This window comes from Ambystoma mexicanum, chromosome 6q (assembly GCF_040938575.1).
Source record: "Ambystoma mexicanum isolate Mex_15411 chromosome 6q, UKY_AmexF1_1, whole genome shotgun sequence".
Classification (NCBI taxonomy): Eukaryota; Metazoa; Chordata; class Amphibia; order Caudata; family Ambystomatidae; genus Ambystoma; species Ambystoma mexicanum.
In genome coordinates this window covers 1151288422-1151300804 of record NC_090937.1, presented here as the reverse complement: position 1 = coordinate 1151300804, position 12383 = coordinate 1151288422, and the positions used below count along the sequence as shown (strand labels likewise).

The window sequence follows — 12383 nt, the reverse complement described above, 5'->3', positions numbered from 1 at the left end:
TCCCACACCGAACCGCGCCCAGCTTCTGTCTATCCTCAGCACTTGCCTCGGCAAAACCCTCCATCCTGGATGCCGGACTTACCAGACATTGCACGTCACTTGTTGCTCACCCACGAGCACCCCCACACCTACCCCCTTCCCCCCTCCCTTCTGCACTTGCACGTTCTGAACACTCACAAGGCATGGTAGGTTCGCCCCCACCCCCACTGTATTTAATATTTCTTATGTATTTTTTTGGTTGTGTTCTTATTGTATGTATCTCATCCTTATGTCACCTCTCTGTTGCCCTGTGGGCGCTTTGAAACTGAATTTAACATTTAACAAGCCAACAATAAATAAATAAATAACATGATCCCCAAATTAAAGTTTCAGCAAATACATGTTATTTTTATAGAGAGGAAAATGTAGGAACCCCGTTTGAAAAATAGCAGGAACTCACATATAATTCAACAAAGAAAATTAAAATTGACAAAAATGAACCAGATTAATAAGTGTGGAGGGAAGACCCCTTGGCTTTTTTGCATAGCAAAGAACTCTGCACAGTTATGGCAGCGGGGGAGGGGGGGTAGAGGGGGCAGGTCTGGGAGGGGGTCTGATTGGCTGCCTTATGACCCAGGCTTGCTGAGAGAGCACACACACTGACAGCCAAAGTCAAGGCGAGCGAGGGGAGAGCGCCAACAGCAGGGAACGTGGCTGCAGGGCGGATCCGCACATGGCCCACGGGCAGCACCGAGGCAATAGAGTGCACCGCGGGGCGACTGATAACGAGGAGCTCGGGGTCCCCGTGCAGCCGCTGCTCAGCCCCCTAGAAGATACATCTTTGGGCGGCACCGTTTAAAAGTGATTGCGTGGCTGGGGCGCCCAGAAGTTCACCCTGCCGAGGAATGTACCCCGCTTCTGACTGAGCGTGCTGCGGAAGTCCCCTGAGCAGCCACCCATCGCCCCATGCCCCTGGTGGACGCCAGGTGTCGGCCCCGCTGAGGCCATGCGGGCGGCGCTGCTGCCGCTGCTGCTGCTGCTGCCGCTGCTCCTGCACTGGCGGCCAGTGGGCGCGCAGGGCGAGTACTGCCACGGCTGGCTGGACAGCGGCTCCCGATACCACGAGGGCTTCCAGTGCCCGGAGACCTTCGACACGGCCGACGCCACCGTCTGCTGCGGCTCCTGCGCCCTGCGCTACTGCTGCGCCGCCGCCGAGGCCCGCCTGCCCCAGGGCACCTGTACCAACGACCGGCCGCCGGGGGAGGAGGAGAGTGCCGCTGGACCCGCAGCGCGTGAGTCTTACCCGCACCCTGCTCACACAGAAGCACCGCACCTCCATCGCGCAGCGCTGTGCGCACCCACACACCCGGCCAACCTGCGGGGAGGCGCCCGGTCACACGCCCAAACACCCTGTGTACATACTTCACACCTGCGGTGCACGGGCGGTGTTCGTGCACACCCCTGTCACCCACACCTGCATCCGTCACCTGGCTCACGCCCACGGCATCATGCCCACATCCCCCATCGTCTCGTGCGCTTCACTCTGTGTGAATGCCCTGTTTCTCCCTGTACACTACATCCAGCGCGCGCACACTACTTTATTCTAAGGCGTGCACAGAGGCTGCCATCCATGCATCCTTGAACTTTTAGCTCCCAGAAGTAAGCGTTTAAATCGTCAACTTGGCCGTTTATGGTAACCATTTGTATCTCCCCAAACTCAGAGATCTCTTTTTTACAATCCAAACGGCTACGGCAGTGCAGCCAACGATGCACACTCCAACTTGCTTCCCGAGTGATCCCCGAGATGGCATGTATGAGTATGCCCAGCGACAGGCACCGAGGAGTGTTTGGTGCCCTCCGCGTTGGGACCTCTCGGGTCTATGGTTCGCATCCATGGTAGACATATATCATTTGTCTGGCCGCAGTGTGGGGCCGTCTGCAGACACAACATGTTCGCTTAGTAGGCCCTGGCTGTGTTATGGTGTCACATGTCGGTGCCACCTGGTCCAACAGTTGTGAAGTTAAATCTGCTCTGTTTACCCTAATATGCAAAAGCTTCAGGAGCTTTTGCATATGATATTATAGGTTATTTATAATGTGCTTAATACCCAGAGTTTTCTAAGGGCGGACCCGGGGCTCGAACCTGTGTTGCTGCGTGTTGCCTTGCTTCCAAGGTAAGCACGTTGCTCCTGAGCTATTATCCTGTGCCTCTTGGATAAAAAGCAAACGCATTTCCCCTGAAACCTGATATTTTGGGGGACACTATGTTGTTGGTTTGAGTGGCAGCGCTAATGTGCGGTGCATGCCACTGAGGGTAGCGTGCGGACCCGAGAGAGGCGCAGGGCACCGGCCACTCGGCACGACGAGCACGCGGGGCAGGCGGATTTTCCAGCATTGCTTTACATTGGACAGCGGGTATGTGAACGGGGAGAACGTCGGGAAATATCAGCATTCGTGGATGGAAAATGGGGGCTCTCTGGGGAGTTGGAAAGTATGCATGACCTGTGCCCGTCTCATGGGGAGGAGGTGCTATGAAAAGACGAGCCAGCGATCAAATTACAGAGGTGGCGCTGGCCCGCGGGGGCCTTCCTCCATCAGCATTAGAGATGACGAACCTGCAGGCAATTTCCTCCTCACCCGGCGGGCATGGCCCACTGCCCTGCGGGCACAGCCTCCCGCGCCCACTGGAGGTGTCGCGGCGCTGCTGCGTCTCCCGCGTGCTCATTAGCGGTGCCATCCTGCCCTGCGGGCAACTACCCCCATTAGCAATACATGCTGCGACCACTTTCCCGCATCTACTGCGAGTGAGACGCCCCCCTCCAAAAAGTAGCCCCCAACACATGAGTCTTAACATTGGAACCCTTGCATTCTTAAATCAGGAGAGCGTGTGTGGGGAAAGAGAGAGTGGCAGTGTAAAAACACTCGTGTTGGGACTGCGCCTGTGGTTTCTGCTCCGTGTCGGGGGCAGGGGGTCTATACACGTGTGACCCGTGAGAAAATTCTAGCACTGTCATCTGGATGCCGGGGGTATGTTTGTTTCTTTAACAGTGTTTTGCAAATGGCCTTTTAATTGCTGACAGCCTCCCGCCAGAAGGTCATCCATGGTCAGTTGTGGCTGACCCCTGACCTGCGCTGCCCTCCTCGCGAAGCCCCTCTCCCTTGCGTAGGCGTGCGCCCACTTCGGATCTTTAAAGGGTGCATGAGAGTTGATGGGTATTCGGGTACTACTCTTTGGCGTCCGTGGAGAGGCGTTATATCTTCAAAGCTAGCTCTGCGCCAGAATAGAAAAAGCAGCCCTGTCAGAAAAAGAAGCCTCACGGAAAACCACACCTTGCGCGTTTCGTTGCTAGCCGAACTTCACTGGTCATATGTGTGTGACCCCACTGTTAACTCGCAGGCCCTAAAGCGGCCAGAGGCCCCGCAAATGGCAAAAGCAGCACTATAGCAAGAGCCACTCACATGAGACAGAAACTTCTAGACGCCGGGTCTGACCTGTAGTGTACATACAGGCTCGCGCTTTCTTGCACATATTTGCGCAACATGCATTTTTTGGGGAGTCTCCTTTGGGTTACATTAAAACTGCTGCGGTTGACACAGCTCGGGGGGGGGGGGGGGCTTTTCTGTGACATTTGCCAATGCGTCAGGTCTCTTCCCTGGCGGGGTTGATGTTATTCTTTGCCAGCGGTTACAGGCAGGGTTGCGCTAAAAGGCCTCTCCAATGCTATGATACACTCGGGTACACCCTGCTAACGTGGTCCCTCCCCGCCCCCGTTTAACGCGTTCTCATGTCCCCATTTCAGCCGAGCAAGCCACAGGTGGCCTATTCTACTCCCACGCCTCAGGGGGGCGTGTTTAATGTGCATGTTTAATACCACTATATGATGTATGACTTGGGTTTCTAAACATTGACCTTCCGCTGGCCCGGCGGCCATCTTCCATCCCGTCAGACCCCACAAGAGGCGCACTGGCTCGCAGGGGTCCCTCTCTCGCTCTGATGGGATTAGCCGCAGACTCAGCGGGTGGTCTCTATGCCTGGCACTAGAGGTTTGCTGCCTGTTGTGGGGAACATGGCCTCCCCATGGAGAGACCTAAGGCGGCTTATAAATGACACGCGCGTAAGGACAGGTCGCTGTCAGTATATCATCACGTCCTAAATGACACATTAAGAGCGGTGCTTCAGTGGCTATTCTCGGACGCACCCCACATTGAGGTAGATCCTGCCCCGTTGGTTAAACAAAATTTCCCCTCTAAGGTTATCCTCTGTCATGAAGCCCGTGACTGGCCTTGTTTGTATCTTTGCTGTGTAAGAAACATGGGACAAAATGTACATTTGTGCACGTGGAGCTCATTTTCATTGAGGGGTAACGAAGAATGAATGCGTGAAATACACGCGTAAACACTTTTCTCATGATTTTTACTTTACTCAAAATGTTAATGCATTTCTAGGGAAGAAAGTTGGTATGGAACGAAATAGTCGCTTCCACCTCCCCATCCCTCCATACAAATGCGACAGCATTGACGCCAGCAAGAGATTTTCACGCTGACGTAAATGCTGTGGATTCCTATGAAATCCACTTGCTTTTTACACCTGCTAAAAGCAGGAGGGTTCCATAGCAATTCCTTGGAAACGCCGCCTGCCACGCGTAAATGTCCGGCAGCATTTACCCAGTTTTCACTTTGAAGTGCAAAAAAAAAGGAGTACAGGTGATTTTGCCCACTTTTGACACCTGCCTTTTGCAACTTGTAGTGCAAATGACACAAATTGCACTGGTTTTCTCTGTGCAATTTACGGGGACTAGGAAAGTGAGCCCCAGATGATTTAATGTTTGTACGCTGGCATGCTATGCATGTGCATTACGCCCATTACGCTTTTGAAAAACACCGTGGGCCTAATTGCACGAAGGGGACAGATTACATTTGTACTTAGATGCAAACAAGTCTCCTCCGTGCAATCTTGTCATTTGCTCTACAAAGTGCAAAAAGGAGCAAAAAGCCGACAGAATTGCTTTTGGCCCTTGCATTTGCCTTTTATAGCGCAAATTGTATGAACGCTGCCTTATATTTACACCTGGCATGCATCATCTAGATTGGATACCTATGATATGTGCACATTTTCGCTCATGTAAAAAGCAGGTGAATTCCATAAGAATCCAATGCATTTGCGCCAGCATGCAGATTTGTATGGCGGAGGGGAAAGGGGGTTGCGGAAACAGCAGTTCCATTCTGGGTCCCAAATCAGGGAAAATATGGAGTGGCGTAAAAAGCATGTGTAAAAGTTGTGCGCATGCTTTTTACTCTACTTCATAAAGAACATGACAGTGTTTGTTAATTAATTATTGAGCTTTTTAGAATGTGCCAAATCACCACCGTTGTAGTCTCAAAGCGCCTATCCTTGTCTGAGATTTTAGGGTGCATTGGGTCCTCACCCAGAGATCGCCAGACCTTAGTCTACAGGAGGAAAATGGAAAGAGGGAATTAGAGATGGGATGATGTATAGAAAGGAGTATGTAAAGAATGCACGTGAGCGTGTATGGAGGCAGTGAGCGGAGGGATGAAAATAATGTGTATGTATGGTCTGGATGCACGAGGGGCTATCCTAAGTATAGTGAAGGCATGACTGACTGGGACACCCCTGGGATGGACCGTGCCTTTTAAAGCGCTAGAGAAACTGCTGCCAAGGGCACACAATCCAACATCTATGTTGTTCAGAAGAGAACTGCCTGGCATTTCGGTGCTGGACTGCTCTTGGACGGGACAAAGACTGATATGTAGTTGACATTTCTTTCTGTGAAAGGATGGTAAGCTAAAGACTAAATAAACCCAGTTTATGTTCCTTATGGAAAAGACATTTTGGGGGGGATGGAAGATAAAGGCGTAGAGGTGGGAAGAGGAGATAAAGAGCAGCGGTTCCATGGTTTAACCCAATGCTGTATAGACATTTTATTTATTACATTTGTATAGCGCACAGGTAGCCCCTGCGCATCGTGGCGCTGTTACTTGTCGTTACACTTAGTTACAAAAGCGGCAATACATTACAATTCTTGTGCAGAAGGAATCATTACATAATGTATATATGGCGGGTGTGCGGGGGTTTTAAAGATACAAGTAATATAGAAAGCATCAGGAGAAAAGTTGTCTTCCAAAACGTAAAAGATATAAACATAAGATAGGTGAAAACAAACGATGAAGAATCAAGTCTCAGACAAGATGAACTTTAATTCATGCAGCCCTTTTTGTATTTGATGAAGCACAGACATGCAGCCAAGCAGTGGGTCGCTTTTTATTCATTTATCCTGCGTTGCAGTTCAAAACTGAACTTTTCACACATTACACCAATCAAATAAACGCGAAGATGCATTTTAAGGAAATGTATACATAATACAATACATCATTGTACCCATACACACTCTTAAAAATCCAGAACAATATTCAAACATTCTAAAACACTTATTAAAATCGATAGTTCATTGGTGTTGAAAATCCTTTCGCAGAGATCCTCTTCCCCAAGTAGTAGGAACGTTCCCGTTTTCCTCTCGCGGTGGATCACTTTACAGTGCATGTGCGATTGCAGCAGGGAGCTTGTGTAGGTGCTGCACACAGAGACACCACTGACCTCATCATTGAAAAACTTCACACTGCTGCAAGGGCAATTTTGCACGGCATTGGTACTAGGCCTGAAATTGCCATAAGGCAAAACACGTATTGGGTAGTGCATTTTGCTGCTTGAGTAGTTAGGAACAGAGCATACTAACTCTGCTGCACTTCTTCTTGAATGTAAGAGCTGAGAGTATGTTTGCGGCCAGTCAAGTTCCCCCTGCAAGGAGTGGAACTGCTGAGGCAAGTCTGCAAACTATTTTGCAAACACGGACACATACATCGATACACCTGAGTGGTCTGCCTCTGGATTTGCAACACGTGTTACTTTGGTATTTTGGAGAAAACTGTTCATTTCTTTTCTTCATTGGGTTGCTCAGAGAGTTAAGCACTTGGTTCACACGTTCGAAGCCTTACACCCTTCCTGGATGATAAATCAGGTAAACCTGTGATTTGTTATTTATTTATTTATTTATTAAAGATAAAATCGGTGGCAGCAAGTGCTACATAGGCTACACAGTAGTCAGAGTCATGGACCCATACACCCACTAACCTACTCGCCTTTCTAATTTCCGCCGTACGCTACACGCTTCAGGCAGCTGCGCGCATCCTGCAGTGGTATCCTGCAGTGGTATGTGTGCTCGTACACCCGGCCCGCATCTGCCCCTAACACCGTGTAGACACCACCCTTCTCCAGCAAACCCACCACCAGCACCTCTCAAGTGATCCCAAAGCACACTTCGAAAGAAAACAAAGCCATACTTGCCAACCCTACAGATTTAGGCAGTAGGCTACTGCTTTTTAAGCAGTCATACCGCCTACAGATTTCAGTGACAGATCCTACTGCTTTTTACAGTAGCGAGTATGTGACTCTAAGGCAGGCTCCAGGACAAAGCATGCAACACATTAATTAGTCTGTCTATACAGATGACTGGTAGGTGATTACTTTGATTTTTCTCAGACCAATCCACTTGACACTTTCCTGCACTCTTGCTGGGACAACCCTTAGGTGAACCACCATTGAAGGCAAGTGGAAGAGTGTAACACAGCATCTGCCTATCAGACCAAGGGAGGTGTCAGTCACCATGTCATTCAGTGTTCAACTTACAATAAATATGTACTGCCTGGGCTGCTGCTACAGAGCAGTGGCAAACGTTCCCTACCAGCTCTGTGTGATTACCTTCTGTGAAGTTAGGTTATTGAATTTGGTGTTAAGTTACCATTCAGAATTATACATTTTTACCATTTCAACATTTTTCCATGTTGTGATGTTTGATGGGTTGTGTATTTTAGAATGCTTCAATGGTGCCAACAATGTATGTTTTGTATTTTCCTGTGATGTCATTGTTATGGGAATTATTTTTGAAACTTGAAAAATCCTACATCTTTTTGGTGACAAAATGTTGGCGAGTATGCAAAGCAATCACAACAAGGCCTGCACCCCCACTCTGGCAGCACGCATCCACGTGGCCACCACAATTTTCGTCGAATATTGGCAGCGCACTGGGGCTAGTTTGCGGGGTTATTCGCGGATGTAACTGAACAAAGGGCAGAAATAACGCAACGGGAACGCGAGGCACCTATAGCAGCGACCCGAAACCCTGTGTCCGCGGCCTACGCACTTTGTTATTCTGACGTAATTGCAATAATAAGCCTGGCGGGAATTCTGTCAGTAATAATACGCTGCGTGCTTCCCGCCCCAGCGGAGCCGCGTAAGAGGGCGGGCCGCGGCTTAATTGCCTGGACGCTTGCGCCGTGCCATCTGTTTTCCCGATCCGCGAGCCCGTGTCGGCGCGAGAGCAGCGCCGTCTCCTTCATTATTTACGGCGTGGAGGTGTTTCCCCCCCCCATTCCCTCGCCCTCGTGGTTTAGTGGTGGAAGTAATTGGCTGTGAAGGCCTCCCCAGAGGGCGGTGAATCACGCGGCTTCTGCCGGCGCAGGAGAGGCCGTCAGTATTTCCTCACGGACAGCCGGGGCCTTGTACTGTGCAGGTGCGCGGCCAGGGGAGCCCCGAGCAGTCCATAAACACACACCTCTCACCCCATCCGTGCCCGGGCCGTGCCATTTGCCGTCCGCGGGGGGCCATGAAGGTAGCGCTCTTTGGTTCTTGGTCATTGAAAAGTAGTTATTTTCCCTCTTGTTTCTCTAGTGACGCACCCTAATTAGCCTCTTGGGATCACTGCAGAAGGGGGCGGGGGGGGTCAGCGTGTTCTGAAGTGTTTTTATGATCGCATTCAAGTTTAAGGCCCACAGGAAGAGTGTTCCTAGATAGAAAAGCAGCAGCCTCCCGTGGGTGTCCCGAATTCAAGGAATTTAGGGACCCGAGAGGAAGTTATTGGTTGATTTTATAAGGTAGATATTGGAGGCCGCACTCCACAAAATCATGGACAGGAGACACATAAGCTAATAGAATGTTCTCCCTTTTATTTTCGAGCCTATGAAGATAGTCCAGTCCTGATGAGACGTGATCACTAGGTGATGAGCCCAGAGTGGGCCTGCCTGCTGCCTTCTGTGGTACTTCAAATCTCTCTATATGGGAAGTCCTGCATACATCATATTGCCATAACCCAGGCGGGGCTCCCTTTCATGACCATTCTTATGATTTTAGTTTTGTGTTGCGGTGTTTAAGAAAACCAACTCCCTTGTGTCTTTGATGTGGCCGTGCTTCGCATTTTATGTTTCCTGCAGAAGTCTGACGTAATCCTCATTATACTACCAACAAATAGGTGAAATCTCTCTGCACCTAAAACCCAGGATAGAGATATTTATTCTGGTATTGGTTTTGTATTGTAGAAGGTAAGATTTGAGCGTATGCTATTCAGAGTAGTTGTCGTAACCTAGTGCCAAAATCAGAAAAAAGGAGATTACTTTGGTCACTAACATGCACATTATTAAATTTGTATCCCTTAAAAAGTTGTAGTCAATGTTTAATGCTGCGGCAAGACTTCACACGGTCAAGATTATCACATCCTTAAAAGATATGATCGATCATTGAACATACACACACTAGTGCTTCATAAGGGAATTTGTTCAGTCACCTTGGCCACCATGATGGTTTGGTAAAGGGAGAGGTCTTTGACTATCAATAACCTCTCTTACAATCAGTGAACAATCTGGTCCTGCACAAGACTGTCGGCGAGAGCTCCAAATTCACAGTGTTTTGCCAACCAGCCTTGGGCCGCCACATAGGCATTCACCTTTTCACCTGGTGTTTCCATGTGTGAGAAGAACAAGTGCCGCTCCATGACCGCATTGATGCACAGCCCACACGGACAAAATAGGGCACATTCAGTGGCTTGGTAAACATCTCGGGCACCCCCTTCATCTTCTCCAAAAGAGAGTATGTTTGAGTGGAATTGGCGTGGTGAGGGCTGCAACTGATGGGAGAGATGTTAGAGACAGTTACGACTGCTTGCCATCTGCAACGCCTACCGTGAGCAGACCTGTTCATAGCACCTTTGGGAGGCAAAGACATCGTTTGACTAAGTAGAAGAGGAGTGAGATGGTTGGTGCTCCAGGACCTTGCATGTGTGAGGTGCCCTCATTGCCTAGTCGGCCATAATGAAATCCCAGAGGAGATTTTGGGATGCAGGAATGGGTATAGCTGAGCCAATGAAAGCGTTGAACAGTGGACTTCTTAGACTGATGAAGAGGACAGGTCGACAGAAGAAAGGCAACCGAAGATGGAGACTGGGGAGAAGATGTTTCACCTGGATCAGGTGCCTCTATCAACAGAGGAATGTATCATTTCATAGGCACTTTGGAGAATTTGTTAAGTTCTCTTTTTCGAGGGTGCAACCGACCTGTGGGTCAGACACCCTGTGCAGGGATTGGCTACAAAGAAATGGCCTTGATCCTCAGTTGTTTCCAGTGGGGTTTCTCATGGTGATTGGAGGGAGCATGGCATGGTCTGACAGCACCAATCCTCTGACATTGACCGTGATGGGGCATACATGTTGGTGCAGGTTATGGCTAAGCATCAGGGTCAGCATCGCTGCTGTGTTCATTGCATTGTTGGTTTTTGGAGGATGGCAAGCAGTGAGGGCTAGAGATTAGTGGCCAGATATTCATAACAGCATTTCTTCCATGCAAAATCATTTTTTTTGGGTTATATTTTAGTCATACAATAACATTTTTAAAAAATTATTTTGTTTGGATGTGTGTTAATAAATGCAGGTATCTAAAGTCAACAATGTGTGCGCAGTAATTATTCGGTGGTCGTCTAGGGCACCCTTTTCTCCAACTCTGTGGCCTATACAAATGCACATCAATATATTAGGAGACAGAGCTCAATAACAGGTTGCACACCGCAATTATGCTCCTAAAAAACATATATATCTTTAATTAAATATACATAAAGAGGTTCTGATTCACACAACTAATAATAAACATCATAAATTCCTATACATAATCTCTGTTAAGATCAACATCTAAAAAACAAGGATTTCGTCAATTCCAATCTAATGGTAAGGTAACAAATAGGTATAGGCCCTCATTACGACCCTGTCGTGAAGGGATTACCGGTACCGGTAGGGGTACCAGTAATCCCTTAACGCCTGATTACGAGGTCCCTTTGCGGGTCCCTACCTTAACGGCTGGTCTGTACCAGCCGTTAAGGTAGGGACCCGCAAAGGGACCTTGAAGGTGATTACGGTACCACATTTTGCGGTACCGTAATTACCGCCTTCCCCATTCCCATTGAGCCCTATGGGGCAAAAATGGGAATGGGGAAGGGCCAGTGGTAAATGGGGAATTACCGCCCCGCCAACCTTGGAATGGGGCGGTAATTCCCCATGTCACCATGGCGGAGCCAGTAAATTACCGGCGTTAACCATGGCGCTAATAGCTCCATGGCGCCATTGGTTAATGCCAGGGTTGTAATGAGGGCCATAGAGTACATTCAGCAAACAAATGGCAATGTAATTCAGTTTCTGATTATTATTCAATAACACAAGTTGTTGCAATCCTGTAAACATCCAGGAAATTGTCTCAACATGTTTCTGTTCTTGGGAGATTTACTCAGAGAACTTTCATCAGGAGGGTTTGTCAAAATCACGAAAATCCAAATTAAAATCATAGACTGTTATGTAAGTAGAACAGTATAGTGTACATATGCAACCTGTAGATTAAAAGAAAAGGGGACAGATAAGAAGCCAGTAGATAGCTAAGGTACATCTGTCGTGTTCCCCTAAAGGGGAAACAAGATAACCAAACGTTGGGTTATTGTTACCTTTCGTGGTGCTCGTGGGGGCTCACAACATAAGTGAATCAAGTTGTAGTCAGCTATCGAATAGATGAAGACCTGTAATGAATACATGAAAAACCTATACAAATGCACCACAGATCACTGGGAGCTGCATCTAAAGGCCCAGAGGTGGCAGAGGGGACCTTGATGTGGCCATGCTTTGCATTTTATGTTTCCTGGTGTCTGAGGCCATCCAAACCTTTGTCTGACCAGTTATGCAGGGGCCACCCTAGAAGTCCCTGAGCTGCCTTTCAGGAGTGGCAGTGAGGGCAGCATATAAGGAGCCGCCTCACTCACCTCTGCCTCGTGTTCCTGGATTCCTCTTCGCACAACACCAGACAATCGAGCTTATTTTCCCAACCAACCACCCTTAGGAGAAGGTTCAAAGGGTTGTGATCAGGGTGATAAATGCTGTTTTCCTATCGTCACATTTGTCATTGCAAGTAGTAGGGGGTTGTTGTCTAAAAATAGCCAGATCCTCTGCCCTCCCTCCCCCGAGTTTACAGGCTGTGGGCGGCTACCAGAGTTGAGTTGGCATTGATCCCACAATATTGGCCCTGATGAG

At 48.8% G+C, this 12383-nt stretch overlaps 1 protein-coding gene across 1 annotated transcript in view; it reads left to right on the top strand.

The window, feature by feature from the left end:
* Positions 1 to 650: 650 nt before the first annotated feature.
* Positions 651 to 12383, top strand: part of SHISA3 (shisa family member 3) — a 75674-nt gene continuing 63941 nt past the window's right edge. The window contains exon 1 of the mRNA XM_069631742.1: positions 651 to 1271. Coding sequence (XP_069487843.1) covers positions 986 to 1271 — 286 coding nt within the window. The 5' untranslated portion in view covers positions 651 to 985. The remainder of the gene's footprint in view (positions 1272 to 12383) is intronic.